The sequence below is a fragment of the Mytilus edulis genome, chromosome 8 (assembly GCF_963676685.1).
Source record: "Mytilus edulis chromosome 8, xbMytEdul2.2, whole genome shotgun sequence".
NCBI lineage: Eukaryota > Metazoa > Mollusca > Bivalvia > Mytilida > Mytilidae > Mytilus > Mytilus edulis.
This window is the reverse complement of record NC_092351.1, coordinates 82,210,901-82,234,921: the sequence shown is the minus strand read 5'-3', so window position 1 is coordinate 82,234,921 and position 24,021 is coordinate 82,210,901. Positions and strand designations below refer to the sequence as shown.

General features: G+C 31.6%; 1 protein-coding gene across 1 annotated transcript in view; it reads right to left on the bottom strand.

Annotated features, from left to right (window-relative positions):
- Positions 1–1,884: 1,884 nt before the first annotated feature.
- LOC139484432 (uncharacterized) overlaps positions 1,885–24,021 on the bottom strand; it is a 61,595-nt gene continuing 39,458 nt past the window's right edge. The window contains exons 6-14 of the mRNA XM_071268165.1: positions 22,631–22,691; positions 21,798–21,835; positions 20,739–20,810; positions 15,899–15,934; positions 13,569–13,623; positions 12,224–12,435; positions 3,264–3,553; positions 2,365–2,505; positions 1,885–1,899 (exon numbers count right to left, since the gene is read on the bottom strand). Coding sequence (XP_071124266.1) covers positions 1,885–1,899; positions 2,365–2,505; positions 3,264–3,553; positions 12,224–12,435; positions 13,569–13,623; positions 15,899–15,934; positions 20,739–20,810; positions 21,798–21,835; positions 22,631–22,691 — 920 coding nt within the window. The remainder of the gene's footprint in view (positions 1,900–2,364; positions 2,506–3,263; positions 3,554–12,223; positions 12,436–13,568; positions 13,624–15,898; positions 15,935–20,738; positions 20,811–21,797; positions 21,836–22,630; positions 22,692–24,021) is intronic.

The window sequence follows — 24,021 nt, the reverse complement described above, 5'->3', positions numbered from 1 at the left end:
AATTATTTTCTGTGACTGTATCTTACATTAATTTGTAGGATCCTTTACTATAGATAATTTAGCTGATCTGTAACAACAACATCTTCATGCCTTATATATCATGTACTGTAGTACGCCGCTAGATTAAAACTGACGTGGAAAGGTAACACATGCCCACCGAAAGCTCTTTTATTGAGAGCCCAGGTGGTCGTGTGGTCTAGCGGGACGGCTGCAGTGCAGGCGATTTGGTGTCACGATATCACAGTAGCATGGGTTCGAATCCCGGCGAGGGAAGAACCAAAAATTTGCGAAAGCAAATTTACAGATCTAACATTGTTGGGTTGATGTTTAGACGAGTTGTATATACATTATGTACACAGCCATGTATCACCATCATTGATGGCGATCCGATGGATACATCTGTTGTAGGGTTGTCACTGACTCAGACGTACTTATGAATATAATTATTTTCTGTGACTGTATCTTACATTAATTTGTAGGATCCTTTACTATAGATAATTTAGCTGATCTGTAACAACAACATCTTCATGCCTTATATATCATGTACTGTAGTACGCCGCTAGATTAAAACTGACGTGGAAAGGTAACACATGCCCACCGAAAGCTCTTTTATTGAGAGCCCAGGTGGTCGTGTGGTCTAGCGGGACGGCTGCAGTGCAGGCGATTTGGTGTCACGATATCACAGTAGCATGGGTTCGAATCCCGGCGAGGGAAGAACCAAAAATTTGCGAAAGCAAATTTACAGATCTAACATTGTTGGGTTGATGTTTAGACGAGTTGTATATACATTATGTACACAGCCATGTATCACCATCATTGATGGCGATCCGATGGATACATCTGTTGTAGGGTTGTCACTGACTCAGACGTACTTATGAATATAATTATTTTCTGTGACTGTATCTTACATTAATTTGTAGGATCCTTTACTATAGATAATTTAGCTGATCTGTAACAACAACATCTTCATGCCTTATATATCATGTACTGTAGTACGCCGCTAGATTAAAACTGACGTGGAAAGGTAACACATGCCCACCGAAAGCTCTTTTATTGAGAGCCCAGGTGGTCGTGTGGTCTAGCGGGACGGCTGCAGTGCAGGCGATTTGGTGTCACGATATCACAGTAGCATGGGTTCGAATCCCGGCGAGGGAAGAACCAAAAATTTGCGAAAGCAAATTTACAGATCTAACATTGTTGGGTTGATGTTTAGACGAGTTGTATATACATTATGTACACAGCCATGTATCACCATCATTGATGGCGATCCGATGGATACATCTGTTGTAGGGTTGTCACTGACTCAGACGTACTTATGAATATAATTATTTTCTGTGACTGTATCTTACATTAATTTGTAGGATCCTTTACTATAGATAATTTAGCTGATCTGTAACAACAACATCTTCATGCCTTATATATCATGTACTGTAGTACGCCGCTAGATTAAAACTGACGTGGAAAGGTAACACATGCCCACCGAAAGCTCTTTTATTGAGAGCCCAGGTGGTCGTGTGGTCTAGCGGGACGGCTGCAGTGCAGGCGATTTGGTGTCACGATATCACAGTAGCATGGGTTCGAATCCCGGCGAGGGAAGAACCAAAAATTTGCGAAAGCAAATTTACAGATCTAACATTGTTGGGTTGATGTTTAGACGAGTTGTATATATATATATATATATATATATAAGTCTGAAAATTACTCCAAACAGTGTTAGAGTTAGATTTTCAACTGGCAATTTTTTGTTCGTCCCTCAGCGGGATTCGAACTCACACCTTTGATACACTACAGCACCAATCGCTTAGCCTCATGTCCAGCGCTCTAGACCACTCGACCACATCCACTATATAAAAATATAACTTCAATAGTCGTAGTGTTACCTTGTCACGGAAGGCTAATCTAGAGATAGACATGAAACACGTGTTTTTTTAGCGTGTGTAGATGTTATATTATTATTTTTATACACAATGTATATATATATATACAACTCGTCTAAACATCAACCCAACAATGTTAGATCTGTAAATTTGCTTTCGCAAATTTTTGGTTCTTCCCTCGCCGGGATTCGAACCCATGCTACTGTGATATCGTGACACCAAATCGCCTGCACTGCAGCCGTCCCGCTAGACCACACGACCACCTGGGCTCTCTTATGTAAGGTCGTCAGTCTCTATAAACATGATAAACTTTATCACAAAAACAATGTCAGCTCCTCATATGAACAACGATGTATAAAATCGAAAATTCGAAAGAAAAGTTTTTTTATGAAACAATGTAAACACTAACATTTGTTTTTCTAGATTAGAAATACATGGTGCAAAATGACCGAATAAGAGGATTAAAAATATAGTTAACATATATTACCCTGTCTTCATAAATTATTCTTTCGTTCTTTGCATTTAAAACAAAAATAAATGAAACTGCTTTTGGTAACACGCTCAAGAGACTGTCTGCCAGTTCTGTTGGATCTCCATTTTCAGATGTATCAACTATTATTATGTTCCCCTAGATATAAAAACAGTTTTGTAAGGAAAACCATTTAATATTGCATACTTGTATTGGTGTTATATATTTAAAATAATCCTTTAATCGGACTGTTGAAATTCAAATAGCCCGGTTCGGAAACAAACACGTTTTTAAAATCAATACTGAGCAATTCTTATTTAAGATTGATGAAAAGTGACCAAATAACTCCCAAAATAACCGCTTTGTATTCCTTTCATATAATTTGATTTAGAAAAAATGAATATTTTTTTCAATACTCAGATGTTTCTTAAAAGATATAAATCATACTGCATCATCTACTTTTATAATTGTCAGTACTTTTCATACATAAATGAATTTAATCAAATGTTGTTGGGTTTTCTGTAACAACAAGTTACTACTCTATCAATTCTAAGAATCGATTCATTTCTTCATTTCATATCATGTCGGTCGTTAAAATGCACATACATTTAAAAGGTTGGTCTTTTATTTATTATGAAACACGCAAATTAAATTAAAAAACAAAACAAAAAAAACAAAAAACATTTATATTTATATTATGTTCACATATAGATATTTATTTATGACGTTTCCTCTACAACAACCTATTTTTTAGAATGTATAAAACCTACAAATTTTACTCCATCTCAGTAACATTTGGCTAAAAATTGATCAAGTTCTAAATGACAGACCCGATTATTATCATAATAAAAATATAGTTGTTGGTCAGAGAATTTAATTTGTTAAAGAAAATTAGACTACGAAAAAATCATATCTACCTTTAAAATGTGAACAGGAAGATAAACGTCTAAATAAAATGCGGTGTGTTCTATATCGCATTCTGCTTTGCTGTTAGTAGTCAACCTCTTGATCGCAGATTTCATATGCTTTATGTTCTCAATTGGCTGTTCTTCCAGAAGGACTTTACGTTTCGTATAGGTGTTTATCCTCATTTCTGTACTATGACGTAGTCTACAAATTGTTGCCAAATCCGTACTGTTATTTGTAGGGAAGATTTTCTCACCAACAATTTGATTTAGCATTACTAGTTTTCCAGTGCGTGTTCCACCTTGAATACAAAACATAAATGCGTATTAAGCAGTTTACATTTGTATTATTCTTAAATGAGAATGACAATCTTATATTCTAATGCAACAACGTTTGTAACGTTCATTTTGATTAGATAACATCACTTTCTTACATGGTATCAATTGACAATTGATGCTATGGGACGTACGCGCAAGCGCAGACGGCATATGACAGATCTTAAATACAAGTTTTAACGTTGTTTTCTGTCAGTTTCATTAGAATTGAGATTACAATATTGTATTTTAAGCTCCAACGGCATCAAATGGGGATTTGCTGGTCACAAATTCCCGTTTACTGTCTCCGCTAACGCGTCGCCAGTAAACTTAATTTGCGACCATCAAATCCCCAATTGATGCCGTCGGAGCTTAAAATACAATACAGTTATCTCCTAAGTATACGCGTATGTTAAAGCTAATGCTTAAAATATTGCAATGAAAATGAAGTGAATATGCTCCTCGTATAATACTTAATAAACCTGCTTTATGAAATGTTTTATGTCTTGATGTCCTAACAAAAGGCCATCTTACATTGGTAGTTGTTATTATCTACATGGTGTGTTATAACAACTACTGAATAACAGGCTTCCGACCCAGAACAGGCACACATAAATATTTGCGGGGTAAAAAATGCATCTAAGCATGTCTAAGTTTTGAAGTAAGTTCATCGGTTTGGCGCGACTAACACCATATATTTTTTCAATAGTAATATGTGTAATATATGTGATCAGACTTCAGTTAAACATTTGAACCATGTATCATTTGCATTTCATATAAAAAAGGAGCACCAGCTGTATACAGAAATACGATGACTTTAAAAAAGAAGTAGTGACCAGAAATATTCTAATACCACCTAACTTAATGGATATTTGTCTCATTGACAATCATACCACATCTTCTTTTTTATACTTACTAACCACTGTATAAACTTAATATTTTTACACGTTTGATTTTTAACTTAATACTGTCTTGCAATTTTAGATAAAAAAAAAGTAAGTATATTAAAGAGCAGAAGAGTCGTATATGATGCCAAAGGGTTTTGTTTAAATTTTGGGACAACATTCTAGTTATGATAAGTTTTACTTGCCGAATTTTCATTGATACAGGGATATCGCAGTGGGCAAACAGGTGACAAAATACTACCTCCCCTGTAAACAGTGCGCTCTTCTGACTTGAGGTAATCGGTAAAAAACGGATGATTCTGTAATTGTTTAGCTTGTTTAAAATGAGCTAGCACAAACGAACTAAGACGTGTCAACATAATGTGAATATGATAACGAATCAGGTAAAATATTTGTTGTTAAGTTTATCACCACATCGTATCATCATATGGTAGGTAAATGCGTGAATTTTCGATTTTCAGTGTTTTCAGGGATCAAACTTGTAATCATGTCATCCTTTCATTATTTTTTTTAAATACCATCCAATGGTCGGAACACCTTGATTTTCTCCCAACTTGTAAAGTTTATTATGTTGCATGCTATATATTTTTATCGGGGAAAAAATTGATATGCAGCAAAGATTGGCAGTTTTTAATTTGTGTTGCTATGTGAAATGATGGGAGGTAAATTAAAGTATAAGAAGGCGCGCTTTTTCAAATAGTAAACAATTTAATTGATTCAAAAACATAGTATTTTGTCAAATGATAAAGAATATCGTAGAAACTTACTAGAAATTCATCTAATTTATAAAATATATACAACATGACATACTGAAATCTGAAAAGGGGTAAAACCACTATACCTTGAACAAATTAAGTTAAAGAAGGGGAGTGGTGAAAATGCTACGAAATTTAGATTATATTTATCTGGGGTCTACAACCAAAGGATGATGGGACATGCAACTAACTACTTTTTTCAATTTGAGTGTAAAGTAAAATGGCTGTGTTTTTTTTTTTTTTTTTTTTTAGTATCTCTGTTCAAACGTACGTTGGTCTATTATTTTCATGGTTCTCTTTTGATTACCAAATAATATTATAATCACCTAATTGAATGTTCAAATTATTTTTGCAGTGATGTTCTGTATGGAAGGAAGACTGTCATAAAATCCAACAGTTCCGGATGACCCGTTAAACTACTTACATCAATAACGATGTAAGATTCAAGTGTCTGATCCAGCACAAGTTTAGCCAGATTTTCCACACTAGGCATTAAAAGGATATCAGACGGATGTTTTATGAAATGATTCTCACGTACATTTGACAATCATATGCATAGGAATGTGAAGCTAGACTCTTTCATGCAACAATTTCTAATTTCCAATATAAACTCAGAAAAGACAAGAGCATAGAAATGTAAATCAATGAGAAACATTCTTTGTGAATAAAATCCTTCCAAAACTTAAATGTGTCATTATTGTTGCATTATTGATCAGTAGAGATAATTAGATTCCAGTCAGATTGCCAAACTGAAGGTTTTTGTTGGAAATGTTTTGTAAATCTTGACTGTTTTGCAAGACAAGCTTGGCTGTGCAGGTTGATCGGCCGCCCCTTTCAGTATGAGACAATATTTTGTTTATTACTAGTTTATACTTAATCACTGACGCAAGACTGGAGCGGGCCCCCTTTTAGGCAGTTAGTGCGAATCACCTTAGTTTTCAACCATTACATGCCAAACCGGGGGAAGGGGGAAGGTTTTTTCATAATAATAATACATTGAGATTTAATATATACATTCCTATATGTAGTGTTTGTTTTTAAGTATTGCCAACAAAATTCCTCAAATGTGGGATCATAATATTGTTTAAGAAAAACACCTTACCCCCTGTACTTCATAAAAGTGCAAAATCTTCCTTCAACACACGTGCATGGTTAATTCGGATCACATATTTTCTATTCCAATTTTATAAGAATTCGAAGGTTCATATCGTTTACAATATCATTCAACATCTTTCTGGGGTTTTTTTTTTTACTACCAACGTTTAACCTCGAGGTTACATTGTAGTAAAAAAAATCCAATAAAAACGTTGAATGTAAATGATATGAACCTTTAAAGTCTTATAATATAGGACTCACGTTTTTCATAATGTGTTGATCAATTATGTTATGATGATTTTAATAAACTTCACATTAGGCTATTTGTCACGTATATTGATTACATTATATTGAGTTGTCCCAACGATACACTTGTCGGTGTCCTCGATCATACGAATTTACCGACATTCATATAGACAACATGACCCAACTTTGAAAAACTCTTGTGACGAAATTACATTTCGGAACACGTTTAAAATTGGATACTAAGAAAGCTGCATTATTAAGGTTTCATATATATTTTTTTCAAAAAAAAAGAAAAATATGCAGTCAAATCTGGCAGTTTTTTTACACACCCCTATGTTGAACAATATATTGTTAAATTAACAGCATGTTTTTTAATTAAAAATTCACATGTTAACAAATTTAACTTTAACATATACTTTACTTATAGTGGTTGAATAAAAGTTATATAATGGTTTTGTGTTTTAAGAGATATTCATCCCTATGCATATCGGTTTTTATGCGTAAATTGTTTCTCCTTTTTTCTACCTTTTCTATCTCTTTCATAAGAAGAGTGATTTTTTTATTGTTCTAGTGTCCCTGGCAATCCCACTGATCGTTTAAACTGTGAATTAAATTCATTGATGTTAGTTTTGATTGGGAAACAAATTTCCAAATTTTAACTATAATGGTTTGCACGATATAAGCATGCATTTATTGTTAGTGATTTCCGTCATTCTTTACTAAAAATATGATGGATGTAGAAGTTAGTTACATGTTGAGTATATCGACACCGAACAATAAGTGATTTTAAATATATTGACGTATCAATAATCTTTTAAAACACAAGTTGACCTATGACAAATATTTAAATCGTTCAACCAGATGACATGGACGAGTTGGAAGTGGCATTTGCATGAGTAAGCACCGGGTATAAAGTACACCTTGGATTTTGGCAAAAGAAAAACGAAAGGCAAATGATACCAATTATACAAATAAGCATTCATGTTTATTTGTTGCAATAAAAAATATAAATGACAATTACTAAGAACCACAGTTTGAGTTGTAGACGCAAAAACAGTATAAAACAGTATAAAAACCGGAATAGCAACACACCCTATCAGTCTTTCCAACGCTGTGCTAATTTCACCAAATACTTAATATGTAAATAGTAATATTGACGGTAACAAGGTTATTGCACCAGATCTAAATTTCGACAAAAAATATCACGTAAGTGATGTACGAGTCCAAACAATTAAGAAAACCAACCATGATTATCAAAAGCAAAGGAAACGAAAACAATGAACCATTTTATGAGGTATAAGACCAAATGGAGCGTCGAAGTAAAACGAAAAATGAATGAACCATGGAAGTTATAGTAAAAATAAGATCCACGTCACTTGTGATCCTCTTATCCAATCTTTTAAGGAAAAAGATCAGAAAAGTCAGATTCAGAAACGTTATGCACAAACATCGAGTTACGTCAAGAGTTATACGACCAAAAGGAACATCAAGGTAAAAAGAAAAACAAAGAAGCTTAGAAATACAATTGAATAATTAGAGGTCCTAAATATCATCTATCGCTCACCTTGGTCTATGGTGATATAAAAGAAATGGACACTTCCAAACATTGTAGACGAGAATATACCATGACACCAATCTCTGTTTTGGTGATCTTGTATTAATCATCTTTAAGTCTGTTGAACTTATTAATAGATCTTGCCTTGCTAACATTTTTTTATTTTAATTTAGAGTGTCTTTTGACTATAATAACGAGGCATAACAGAAACAAATATTTCTCTCTTATTATCATAGTTTTTATGATAAACTGCAAAAATGAAAACAAAAATCGTAAAATTTGTCAGTTATGGGAAATAACTCCTATTAGAATTTGTCTAATAGTTTTGACGTACATATGGACAATTGGTCGAGGTCATTATTCTGATCATAGTTTTTCCTATTTGTAACAGTACACATAATAATAGACAAAACTTGCTTTTTACCCCTATATTCTACGCTTAGTGATGGCAGACTTGTTGGTTGGTAGACAGGTTTATCTGACATTCTGAAGCTAGATACCTTAATGATGATTGTGGCCAGGTTTGTTTAACTGTGTTTCAGAAGTTTCAGAGGAAACGGTTTTTGTAAAAGATGACACAAAAAGTATAAATGTTGTCTTAAATTGACTACGAAGGACAATAATTCCTTCAGGGGTCAATTGACCATTTTAGTTATACCTAACTTTTTGTAGATCTTACTTTGCAGAACAGTTTTGCTGTTTACAGTTTGTATTTTATAATATATAAGATCATAATAAAAAAATGTAAAATTTCCTAAAAATTACCAATCATGAGACAGTAATCCAACAACAGGTTATCGGATGCGTCTGAAAATTTTAGGGTAGATAGGTCCTGACCTGATGAACATTTTCATACCGGTTAGATGAGCTTTCAGACAGATTAGTTTTGTGTGCTTTAGTATAAGAGCTATCAGCCTATGTTCTATGTTGAACCATGGCGACAATCTTGATTTAAGGGACGGGTCATTGAATACATTTTTTGAACTAGATATCCTAAGGAGGAAATAGGCCAAGTTTGGTTCAATTTTGTCGAGTAGTTTCGGAGGAGCAGATTTTTGTAAAGCTTATACTAATCTACAAAAAGTCGTATAAAGTTGACTTTCAAGGGCAATGACCCTTTTTGAAATAGATGGACCATGTTGGTCGTGTTGACTTATTAGTAAATCTTACTTTGATGAAAAATTTTGCTGTTTATAGTTGATCTCCTTCTTTCATCAAATTCAAGATAATGACCATAAACTGTAAAGTTTCCTTAAAATTACCCCACAACGAGTTGTCTGATGCATTTGAATATTACAAGGCGGTCTTGTTCTGATTAAGATGTTTATCCCAATGTTAGATTTGCTACAAATGGTTTAGTTTCAGAGCTTCAAGCCAAAAACTGCATGTAACCCCCATCATCTATTTTAAACCATGGTGACCATCTTGGTAGATGGGCGTGGTCATCGGATATATTTATTAAATTAAATAACCTTACATGTAGGATGATTAAGACCAAATATGGTTCAACTGGCCTATTAGTTTCAGAGGGGAACATATTTGTAAAAGTTAACAAACAACGATGACGAACCAGATGAGCTTTAAATGTACACAACTTCATTTTAGTCTGCATGGGTCCAAACTATTCGGACAAATTCAGGAATCCAAAAGCAAAATAAAACGAAAATCAGAAATATAAAGCCGCGTCATTATATATAAGGCCAAAATGAACATCGTAGTACACGGACAAATAAAGGGAACATTGCAATATTGTGAATCAAAATATACACAACATCATCAAAAAAAATTCTTTTTTTGAAACACATCCTGTACTGTTTGTGAAGTTGACAAATATTATCAAGATCTTAGTATCTTTCGGAACACATTTTAAGAAAAGAACGAAACTTTTTTGTAAAAAAGCCTGACTTCCATACATTAAAGACGTTTTATGTAGTCTGCGTAACATTTCCGAGAGCTTAACGATTGCATGAGTTGAGAAATTGAAACAATGCGAATGCAATTGGTACATTGCTTCAAAGATGATTAAAATTCATAATTAAAAAAAAATGTATGCTTCTTTCGAAGGCAGATTGTGAGCGTAAATGAATGGTGACCCCATCTTTTTATTTCAAGTTTCTATTAAGTATAAGATAAAGTTCATTTACAGAAAAATATAGAGAAATTCTATATAGAATTAAAACAGATCATTTAGGTTCTGGAGCCCCTTAACTTTAAACAAAAAATAGTGACCTTGTGTGAACCTGAAGTAGCTATTTTGGTACTTTATTAAAAGTATATAGAACCAGATATTCTTGGAATCAGTGTCAAGGTCATAGGTTAATTTGACATTCTAGATTTTGACATTTGCTTTTATCTCATAGTTATACATTATAAAGCCATAAAGCATTTGGTTTCTAATAATTAAGCCTTGTAAAAACTACTGGAAGTGACCTTGTTTGAACCAGAAGTAGTTTTTTGTATTTTATCAAAAGTTTGTAGAACCAGATATTTTTGAAATCAGTGTCAAATAAACTTTCAAATTAGTATTTTTTAAACCGGAAGTAACAAATTATTCCCTTAATTAACATCATTGTAAATTGTATAGAAACCATATATTTTTGGAATCAGTGTACAATAAGCTATTATATGTTGACGCGGAAATGACGTTTTAAACTGATTTTTTCTACTTTCAAAAGACTGATTTTTACCGTTTCACAAATGATATCGGATATGGTAAATACGTCGTAACTACAATCCCCTTCCCTTTCATGAATGTGACCTACCGAATTAGACTATTTACCGGATTTGTTATCACATAAGCAAAACGACGGTTGCCGCATGTGGAGCAGGATCTGCTTACTCTTCCGGAGCACCTGAGATCACCCCTAGTTTTTTTGGTGGGGTTCGTGTTGTTTATTCTTTAGTTTTCTATGTTGTGTCGTTTGTGCTGTTGTTTGTTTGTCTTTTTTTCATTTTTAGCCATGTCGTTGTCAGTTTGTGTTAGATTTATGAGTTTGACTGTCCCTTTGGTATCTATCGTCCCTCTTTTAAATCGGAATATAAGTTGATGCTTTTATGTCACTAAGATCTTTCTTGATGTTGGTGGCTTCGACTCAGTATCATATTTTATTTTTTTAGAAAACTGACTTTGAAGCAATGTACTGTTTAATAGTGAAATGGTTTCTTTCTTAATTGTTTAAAAATACGGGAAATATATATGTAACAACTGGAGTGTCAACAAGTACTCTAATACTGATTCTTGCTCATTTCGGCTGAGTACCGAATACAAAAATGATCATTGACTTATTTGCTTCTGCCAAAACATTTTCCCCTCTTTTCGTATAAGCGATTTTCTAGTGAAAACCGGTCGGATAATAAACCAGCAATCAAGCACAATCATAGTTTAAGGCGATTCGTTTGTTTGTGCTACTGGGTTACTTTTGTTATATTCATAGAAAAAAATCTACTTTTGTTAACGGAACTAGCTTACAGTAACACAATATGGGTTTCGTTGGTAAGGTGTTGCCAGACCATTCGAGCACTTTCTTCGGTAGCATTCTAAATTTTCAACCGTACTCAAACGTTGTCTCACTTCACAGAAGCTACTTGATTTAATTATAAATGATACGTCCTCGTTCGGCATATTCATGACACAGGGTAAATGTCAATCAACGAATGTTAGCAACCTTGATGGTTAGATTTTAAAAAAAAAAACGAAAAACATTTGCTGTTCGTAGTCGATTTTACCTGGCCCTGATATTTCAAATTTAATAAATGTCGGTCATTTTATACCGTGAATACCAACTCAACGTCGAAATTCTTCTGAGATTTGTATTCAGAAACATATATTTAAACATACATTTACAGTTTTATATATGGAATAAATGTATTTATATTAGTATTTCTTTCAATAACTTCGGCAGCTTTTGTTTTGTTTTTGTTTTACTTTCTAACATGCAAATAAACAACATCTCATTGAGTTACTATATTTATACAATCATGTTCAATATTGTCAACTAAGAAATAAGTTTCCATTATATAATTAACGGTAGTATTATGGTGAACTGTAAAGAACGTTTGTGTTAAATAAGGTTAAACTATAAATACAAAAATAGCACATACCAGTTATAAATATTCCACAATTGTCCACCACTAAATAACGTTTTGCAGAGTTGATAATATGTATAAATTCACCATTTGGATATGCTGCAGACCATTTGTCTTTTAAAATGTTCTTAAATTCTTCCATTTGAATGATTTCCTCAAGAGATTCGTACTGCTTTCGACAAATAACTGTATGATCTTCGTGTGGTAATATGTCTATATCACTATAGCTACAATTTTCCTTTATACTTTAAAATATGCTTTTAATTTCAGTGTATTGTATCAATTATGAACTGATTAAAGTGATACTGGTTTGAATAAATTCAATTTGAATATTAAATTAGAGAACATCCGACATTATCAGTTAATCAGTTACTGAATTATGATATAAGTGTCATCGTGATTGAATCATTAGTCTTCGGTTTACTTAAAGTTTAACCTTAGCATTTATAACATCCAAAAAATCAAGCAAAATTTAAAAATTGGAAGAAAACTGAGTAGCTGCTAAAAGGACTATTTCAAGTTAAGATGACAATTCTACCTGATGTGTTACTGTTATCTTAGAACGTTGATCCAGTATACAATATTATGTATATTCCTTTCACAGATGTATGCAAAAATGATAACATTACGATACTGTTGTCATTAAAAATTGTTTATTTTTAATAAATAATCATAAATCTTTGCACTTGTAATAAGTCATTTCATCTGAAACCAGTTGTTGGCTTGTTACGGGTTCTGTTTTTTCTTTGTAAAGTTTAAAATGATATAACACCTTACACCTAAAGGGATAAATTCTGGTCCTTTTCATATAAGGAAGGCATAATATTTCATTCAGATTCATAGAAGTCTGAAACTGGTGTTTCCGTAACTGCTAGTTAAGAGTTGAAATCTAAACAACAACAAATATTTGAACGCGGATTTTTGCGCCTGACCAAAATCCAGATCATCTAGTGTTCTTAAGTCTTAGTCTTATGTTTATTTTTATTTTTTATTTTTTTTATTTGTATATTTCGGAGTTTAGACTCAATTTCATTGAACTAGTATACGTTTTTGTTTAGTGGTCATCAGAATCCTGCTTCCGATAGCGTTGATGACCAATTGGTAGCCTTTGGGTGTTTATGCTCTTTCTTTGGGTCGTGTTTCCTTTGACAAATACCCTGTTTTAATTCTCTATTCTTTATTTAAATTTCGTTTATATACTCTCGCCCTAATGAACAAAGTATTCATCGCATATCATATTTAATAACCGATTGATCAATGAACGCATTAAACAAAGATATCAAAATTCAAGATAGGAGGGAATCAAAATTCACTACTTCTGTTTCCCTTACATATCAGAAAGTAAAAAATGTTTATATACCATATTGAATTAGACAGTTCATCAGAAGTTTTTCTCTGGCATGTGTCTTTTCCAGCTAAAAGAAATAAAACTAAAATGTGAAATATATATGATCGTTTTTCTTGTATCATGTTAATAAGAACAATATAGACATTAGCTCTCCATCGTCTATTTTATTAAAGTGGTTACTCGTATTCTTTTTTTTTCTTTTTCTTTTACAAACCTTGTTCTAAAAAAAAAGGTTCGATGTGCAGAATTATATGTTTTTTTGTCCGGCAGTTGTATAGCATATTAAGGGAGGCTGTGTTTACCGTATCGAGACCTTAACTAATGACCTTCGATTTTTTTTTATTCGTAAAATAATGTGAACTTTGTGAATCCTTTGGCCACTTTGTGTATTATTGTAAGACAATGAGTTGCGTACCATTCAATTTGCTTATTAGCTTGACCTTTAATCGTAGAAATCAAATTAAAGATTTATTTCTGATTGATGAGGATACTTATTCAAGATTGAAAAAATATTAATACACATTTTATGACAACACAAATTAGTTTTTGTTTATGTCTTTGTTTTTGTTTATAATCATTCATGAGTTGAGAAATAGTCTTCATGTTCTCACAAATTAGTTTTTTTGGAAACATTTGATATATTACTTACTATACAAATGCATCAGTAACAGACGTGCATGGACAATTTCATAACAATTTTGTTAAGCTGGAATCTTTCACACGTCTTTGGGGATATTATATTCTTGTTTGTACTTTAGTTCGTTGGTCTGTCCCAAACCTAATTTAAAACACTTAAAACCATTTACCTTTAATAACCAAATTCTGATATGATCACATCACTTGACATCTTCACCAAAAGACATATATACATGTATTATTGCAGAACACAAACTGTATGACTACAACATATACGTTGGTCCTTGATTATTTTTATTTGATCGGTTTTTCTTACTTTTTTGTAAAAAAAAAATAAACATAGCCACCTTTTGTAGAAATGATAGCAATCCAAGTATCAAATAAGAAAAAAATGCCAAAAAAACAATCATTATGTTTATGACTTCCGATTACATATACAATCTGATATCATATCTTTCCGTGGAGTGAATAGATTTGTATATCACGACTTTTCCCAAAAATTAATGTAACGTCAGGTCCTACACATGAAAAAAAATCTTTTGAAAGAATGGACGTTGCTGATACTGCTACTACTACTACATGTTTTGCGATTATCATGATTATAGTTCAACTTATGTACGTTGTAAATCTATATTAATTAGTATTACGAATGGTATAAGGATGGATAATATTTATAAAGAGAGTTGTTGATAACTTATACATTTATAATGTAATTTATCTTTTCTCATTTGCTTTTTTCTCCCAACAAATGAGACTGTAACCCCACCTCCTTTTAGCTGCTTCCCTTTACTACTCGGGGTGGATGTAATAGGTGATTATTAATTAAATATGTTTAAGATTAAAAAACAGAAAAAGCCAAAATTAAAAACAACTTACTTCAGAGATATTTTTTTTATTCATATCATAGATTCGTGATATGCAAATTACATTTGTAATGAACACCTACGGTTGACATACGCATCGTGTCGATTTTATGCATTACACAATTGGGAGATCCTTCGTCCTGCTTTGATCGGCGATTTTAAACCAACAATCAGGAACATATAGGCATATTGCATTTCATAGATAAGGTTTACACCAAAACCTTATATGCACCAAGTCATTTATATTTCCATGACATAGCGTACTCATGGTATATTTAAAAAAAAAAAACATATTATAGATGATTTTGATATTGGAGATATACGCCTATCATATTCCAAAACACACCCATGTGGATACATTTCAAGGCATATACAAAGTGTTGCCTACAATGTGTTTGCATTTTAACATATTTTAAAAATCGTTCATGCAAAACAAATTTCACAGGGTAAAATTCATAAGCGAGCATCGTTATAAAGAATTTAACTCCTAAATGTATCATAACTGAATGGTCTGTGTAAGTGTCTTACATTTAACAGATAAGTGTGTCTTGTTCCGTGCTACAATGTAATATACTAGTTTTAATCGGATGATATTGATGTCTACGGTTTCGTTAAAGATTCTGATTCGTAATTTAGAATTCGATGACATATATGTTGTTTGGTGAAATTTATTATTATTTTGTCGTTTAATTTAACAATGTGTTGTCGCCTTTTTGAACCAACAATAATGCCACTTAATTAGTGAATCCTCGTGTCTTTCATGTCGTCCAAGAATTTTTTAAACGTTCATAAAGATCAATTTAATTAGAATAATAAACGGTTGCGATGTATTTTCTAACTTACCTATAACAATCTGTATAAAAACTGCAAGTATTATAACTGAAAGTTTAAAAAGCTGACATTAGTGATATTTGCAAGAAAACAAGCTTCTGAAATAGTAGTATATCAAACCTTACCATTAGAGGCTTATACTTTTGTAAAAAGTTAAATCACAAAAATACTGAACTCCGTTTCTTTTTACAATGATGCGTGAACAAAATAGACATAATCGGCAAAAAAGTCAAAATATGGTTTCAGCCGTTATCACAGTGTTATAATCTCAAAACAAAACGAAAGAAAAGAAAATTCATTAATTAACTACAAAAACAATACAAAAATCAGTGAGATCAAATGCATTATGATGACCTTTTTTCAATATATATTTTTATTATTTACACGAAAGGACTCTATGAACGAACGAACTCACAGAGAATGCTTTATTAGGGTGAACGTACCAGATATCATATTTTGTATTTTGGAAATTGTTTCTGTTGGATTGAAGTGAAGTTAAGTTTTTTTTTATTCGTAATACAGTTATTTAAAGGGTGTGACCCTCAAACTTGGAAAAATCCAGGTATAGAAGGTTGTATATCAACTATGAATAGGAACAGTCTGAAAATCAGTGCCGATCAATCATTTGAAAACATACTTGATATCAAAGGAATCAAGCTGCAAAAATAATTGTATATGACCCTGTAACCTTACTCATAGTCTAATGACATATTGCATATTTAATATTTAAGAAGTTGTAATTATATTCGGCAGATATAAACCACTTTAATTAAATTATATCTATATTTAACATTCACATTTCAATATTTCCACAGGCATGTTTGTGCCTGATACCTTCAGTTATGATTCATTTATTTTGAATATTTTGAATATTTTATATTTCAAAGTCTAGCTACATTTATTATATCATTTGCGTGTTTTGGTCAAATTTATAAACAGGCAAAACGTTAATAAGTCTAGGATTGCATTCAAAGTTTGATTAGTAAATTTGGCTATACGGTGATATTGTACCGAAAGCGCGAAAATCGCTATGTGATCTGTGTAACTCATCAAACCTTTAAACAAACTTATTAGTAAAGGTTATCTTACCAATGATGTAACTGTATCCTTAAATATAGTTTATCTTGGTACAAATATAGATTTCATAATCAGCATATTAAAACATAACAACATTTGTATTATTTTCAAAACTGTTTTTTGGGGTGGTTTAATACAGATCCATATTTATTTTCTATATAAGGATTACTCTATTTATTTGTAACTTGGATGTGTTTTAGTTGATTTTAGACTCTGGAGTATGATTTGAATTATTTATTGTTTGTAGCTTTTAGTAACTGCTAGTACTCTCATATTGTATTTTCGTATTATGTTTAATTTCGACACTTCCTGTATCATTAATAAGAGTCTGGATTTGTCTCGACCAATTCTTGACTGTCTTCAATTTGTCTCGATCTCTCTTGACATATTCTTGACATTCTTAATAATGTCTGAATTTGTCTTGACACATTCTTGACATTCTAAATAATTTCTGAATATGTCTCGACACAATCATGACAGTCTTTAATATGTCTTGATACTATCTCAGCAGTATAAATTTGGCCTGAAATGTATGCAGATTTATTCTGCATGGTTATGACATTCTATTGTTGTTATATACTTCTTTTTATTATGGCTAAACTAGACTTTGAAGAATCAAGGATAATTTTGATAAAGTAAAATACTCTTTTGGTGCAACTAAGTTGGAATACTTTGAAAATAATCCCCCATGTAGTTTAATTTTGATTTATTTTTTAAACGTTCAATTAATTGCTTTCACTCTGAATATAAGTCAAAATAACTGACAAACAGCATTTATATTTTTGTCATTCACGAAACTGCTAGTCAAATTTGCTTTACTAAGGTATGTGTCTTGTAGGCAGTTTTAAAATGTGACCATGTGTCTCTTTTGGGCCCCACATTTCATCTTTTGGGCTGGTGTGGCTAAAAAAGAAGGAGAGAGGGGGGGGGGGGGTCGTGTAGGCCATAGCATTTTTTCTTATCTTGATTTAAAAACCTTTTTTTTAGAACAACGATAAATATTTTTTATACAAATTTGAGTGTAAAATTTTATAATTTTTTTTCATCAAAAATAAATATTTGCTATAACTCCTTCCTGAAAAGAAAAAAAAAATGTTTAGATTTTTATTATGCATGTCTGTTTGAGATCCATTTCATAAGACCCATTATAAATACATTTTTTATCATGACTGGAGTAGATAATAATATTCTTTAATCTTTGGAAATTATTCAATTTGTTTTTATAATAAAATAAATAACTTCATAATTTTGATGAAGAAAATCCATTTTAATTGATTTTTTTTCAACAAAGTGATGATTTTCATAATTTTCATTTATCAACAAACTTTTTAAATTGTAGTTGCATGGTTGGTCAACTCATAAATTGTATGGCTGATTACAAGTAAATAAGTAATTTCTATTTGACAGTAGCGTGTACTCTGGGGTGTGGAAAACCTTAATTTTATGAGGAACATCCTGTCCATGTGTAATACTTTTAATATATATTCCAACAGATGACATTACACATTTTTTTTCTTCTAATAAATGAATGATTCGTATATCATCATAATTTCCTATTTATATAAACCACATTTTTGTACAATAATAATTATTATATGCCCACTTTTCATTTGTGTAGTAAAAAGTGTAACTGGAAACAACAGTATATTATATGAAGAGAAATAAAGATTAAAGTTATATCAGGAATATAGGTCATGATTTGCAAAACTCAGAATTGTCAAGTAAATTTAAGACACAATTCAAAATGTTCAGAATATGTCAAGTCTAATTGAGAAAAATTAAGAATGTCGAGAATGTATCTAGAAATTTCAAGACAGTATTCAAATGTCAAGAATTTGTCAAGAAATGTTAAGACCATCTTCATAATGTCGAGAATATGTCGAGTAAATTTCATACAAATTTGATATAAATGAGAATTTGTCAAGAAAAATTTAGACACAAGTCATACTTTTGAAGAATTTCGGGTAAAAGTTCATGCAAATCAAGACAAAAACTGGTCTTTTCAGACTATTAGACTTTTGTAGTGCTGGCTGGTCTGAGCCAAAGCTCCGGTTTGAAGGTTATACTTTTACTTATAATAGTTCACTTTTCCAGAAAATGACTTTGGTGTTACGTTGTCTCATTGGGTCTCATATGAAATCTTCTTATAAATGTGATAAATATAAAATGATCTGAACAATACTGGCGTAAGTAAAATGATGGTGTCTATGATGGGTTTATTTACAACTGTAGGGTCGATGTCACTGCTGCCGGAGTTTTAATTCTCCAATGGTATCACCAGCCAAGTACTAGTCAGAACTTGTGTTGACTCGAGTTATCATTGATATGTTCATAATTATAAATTGAATGTTAATAAATTTGATTATTTGAAATATTCAGGCTTTTCCTACCTTAGGAATATATTACCTTAGCTGTATTTGGCAAAACATTTAGGACTTTTTGGTCCTTAGTGCTCTTCATCTTGGTGATGCAATTGTTTTTTTAACATTCGAGTTTTTTTCTAGACAAAATGCGTCAGGCGTAAATAAAAAAAAATCAATCCTGGCATCTATAAGTACGATAATAAACAATTATGATAAATGAATGAAATAATTTCTGCTGTTTTTGTATTGTTTTTGTTTTTGAAACTTCTTACATGTGTAATCTTTTTGTGTGTGATTCTTTAATCAGATGACAAACATGGTTTTTAAACAGGATGGTGTGTGATTCAGTGCACACTCTGATCAAGGAAATTGGCAATTTAATCAGTACATTTAAAGTATCAGATGTATTGGTCCAACATACTGAGAGCATACATTGGCATAAAGTAAGGAGATGTGGTATTATTTTCAATAAGATAAATATCTTATACAGTCCAATTAAGCAAATATTCACATTGCAAGCACATACTTATACAGGTTTTGCCTAGCAACTAACAATCAACATAACCAATATGTAAAGTCAGTATTAAATGACCCAGAGATGACAAAAGCCGAAACACATCAAATCAAAAAAACAAAAATAACTATATTTATGACAAAATGATTTAGAAAATAAAATATCTATTTTAGTTTCTTAGAAAAAGATACGATCATGTGGTATACACTGTGTAACTCGTGTATTTGTGTTTATTGAAAATGAAATTGAACAGCATTTTATGTCAATTCTAAAGATTAAGTTTATTAATCCAAAAATGATCATCATTGAAATACAAATATTTTCATCTGAAAAAAAGCTACAAAATGATTCCTGCTGGCTCATCAAAACTTGATTTGACATAAAAAATATTTTGTAAAAACTTTTCTCCAATCAAATTACAATTTACCATGTTTAAAACAAACAAAAATGTAATAAGTCCATAATATAACTTTAAGATAATCATAAATATTCGTATGTAGTATAGATGATTCATAGTAGGTGAACTTTTTAAAGATATCAAAGGACACTGATACCCAAATTTAAGTAAGAAGGGAGGAGATGTTGAGAACACATCGCATAATTAATAACGGCTTTTAATCAATTTTTATTAATCAGCTGTTTAGATAAATACAAAAAAAACCTACATTTTAGTAGTTTTAATATGATTATTGTTTATTACTAGGAGGCTTAAAATACTGCAAAGGAAATGTATATACTTTTTATTGACATGATAGTTACATGTATCTGACCTGTAAATGGTAAGATTTAACACTGGAAAATATTTGCATTTTGATCAAGTCTTCATTCATGTTTTGGTCACGGTATATTTCGTAAGCAGACTAGCACTTAACAATGCTTAATTCTAAAAATATTATACCTGCTATTAACAAAGTCACTTTGAGTGTGGTAAAATTTCTTGCTTCACGTCTCATTGAACTCTTTTCAAAATCTTTTAGGTAAATAAAAACACAGATATTTACAGACAAACTGACACTTAATAACGTTGTCATTTAGTGGGTTTTTTTTGGTATAAAATGTGCAGGTTAAGTTTTACTGTGTATAATTTTCGCTAATAGTTGATTGTTTTATCATCATATAAATAAAAAAAAAAAATCCGTGTAAATGTGAATTATATTTTAATTTTTGTTATAGTTTTCCAATACTTGCAAAATGCTAGGATTGTGACGACAACCAATAGATTGCCTCTAATGAAATATTCTTCACATCTCACTGATTGCTGTGTTGTCAAAACGTGTGGCATATATGTTCGATTACCTTATATATAGATAAAGAAAGATATTTCTATTATGAAGACATCGATATTGGTATGCCAATTCTTTCAATTCGTCGTACAACACTAAAGACAATTTATAGTAGAATACACGAGACTTGCAAACAATGACAAATCTTTGAATTGGCAAGGATATTTACTCTGGGTCAAATTTTCTAGTTATTACCAGGCCCGGATAAAACAAACATTAAACACACGTATATACGGTATATGGTTATTCAAATTTTTACTGAGGTCTTGGTGATCGCGTGATCTAATTAATCTTATAATTGTATCACTAGTGTGTCCGATATTAGATTCAGATTTAGATTCAGATTGTGAAATCAACTTCGCACGTTGCAGGAGTGCTTGGCCCCAATCTTAATTGACCGGGGTTGTCAGTTTTCCTGCTGACAGTCGGTGGTTTTGGCCAGACACTCCTGTCTCCTTCACAAATGAAAACTCACCGTCGACAAAATAGCTAATAGAGCTAAATAATCAATCAATCTATTGATAAAGTTTTATCATGCTTATAGGCATACTTTTAGATACAACATTTGATGTTGTGTCATTTAAATTTGAGCTGATTGTCAATATAGAAGTCAGAAAATAAAGTCAAATAAACGATACAAAACAATTTTGTATTATGGCTATTGATTATGTTACCTTTTTTATCAGCAGAAATGTCAATTGTATGTCTCTGTCTACAAATAGAAAACATGATGTCAATAGAAGACGAGGTTTGTACCACTGATAAAGTAGATAAATTGACTAGTACTAGTAATATATATAATGCTGACCCAACACAATTTTCTTTCAATGATACTTCAAGAAAACGCAGCATGTTTCACCTTGTTAATCCAATGTCTAATGGAATAAATGGTTACTCTAGTCAAATACAGTGTGTTCTATTCCTTTTAGTAACTTCTTTTCTTGAAAAGCCTTTACCGATAACAAACTAATTTAATTAACAAAAAGAAAGACAATAATTTTATGAAAATACCTATCTAAGTTTTGTGAGTCTAACCAACTTTAAACAAAATGGCTCAACAAACCTAGGATGTCAAATTATGTAGCAACGTTAGGAGTAATATGACCATCAGGTTATGGTCATTTTCAGAAAAAAAAATACAAAATAATTTGTTAAAATGTTTGTTTAATCAAATTAAATGTTTTATAAAAGAAAGATTGAACAAATAATTTGCATTAGGTTGATACAGGATATGCCGTCTTATTCAAGCTGCTAAGTCGATAACAAACCGTGTCTGATGCATGATATGCCTGATGCATGATTAGTCCTAGATGCATATTTTTTATTAGTTGTGAGTGGCTGTGAGTACTCTTAGATCTGTACAGTGTCTTTTTGTTGTTGTGATGTAAAAGTACCCGGCCACGTCCACTTGCATTTGAAGTATTGGCATTTTAATTCATCTGACGAGTCTATACAACAGCAAGCACAATTAACATATTATTTATCAGAATAAAGATGCTAGACCTACCTCATCTGTACATTAGGTTTGCAAATTTCAGGTGAAGGAAAGTCAACTTTACACTGATTATCTGTAATTCAACGATTAATGTTTAATGCGTCATATATTCTGTAATGTACAGATTTAATTCCTGTTATAAAGACTAAATATTAAACCTCTTTTGGCTCAGTAACAGGTCATTCTTCGAAAATTTACAACACCTACAGCATGTACAGTTTACACCATGCATATCGATGGTATGTTATCGTAATACGTTAAGAACATATACATGTAAGTTAAAATGCGTATGGATTTTATTTCCGTGATATCTTTTTCGAAATATGATAAAAAAAATCAAAAATAAATCGCCAATAAGAGTCATCAATATTTTGAATACTCTCCAGCATATTCCTGTGCAGAAAAACATGACTTGATTAAGTAAAAAATAAAGCATACGTTTAATTTCGTAAACCCAGTAAAAAAGCTGTCACATCAAAACTATCCCACTACATGAGGTATTAGAGAACTTAGCGATGTTTCTTCCCTATGACAACATAGTAAAGCTGATCATGGAATATCTGTAGACTGGGCCTCAAATACATTTATATGTGATAATCTTTCTCTTTAAATCATTTCTCAAAGAACAGACAAGGTGACTCTAGTATGTGCATTCCCTCAGTTGGGAAATAAACAGGAGGCTCCTTAGAGCCTGAATCGCTTAACTTTTCAATTTTGATATTCTTACATATAATTTTATCTTTATTGCAATTAGTTATGTTTGCTTATTTGTCTATCTTATTTAGTGACATTTTTATTGATGATAAGGTCATTTTAAATCATTCTATAATCCCTGCATCTGTGTTTGTGTCTAAACTGTCGGTACTGGGCATTTTGGCATATAAGTTAAAAACAAGCGATATCAAAAACCCGAGCCAATAACCTTGAAGAAGACATTTAGACTAATGACAAATGCAGTTGATGACTGTGCCAAAAAAAGGATAAAACGAAATACAAAAAAAATGTTGGGAACGTTTAGCCTAATAACATGGAATATACAGTTAAATTGGCATTCATATATATATATAGATATATTTATACGTACATATCATTCACGACAGAGGAGGTTTAAAAAACTAGAGGCTCTTAAGAGCCTGTGTCGCTCACCTTGGTATATATGCATATCAAAGAAAGAAAACAGATCGTCAGATGGATTCAAGACAAAATTGTGTTTTGGTGATGGTGATGTGTTTCGAGATCTTGCTTTACTGAACATTCTTGCTACTTACAATGTTGTCTATCTATAATGAACTTAGCCCTTTGGTTCCAGAGGAAAATATTTTGTAAAAACTAATGAAAATTGTTCAAAATTGACTATAAAGGGGAATAACTCCTTTAGAGGTCAACTGACCATTTTGGTCATG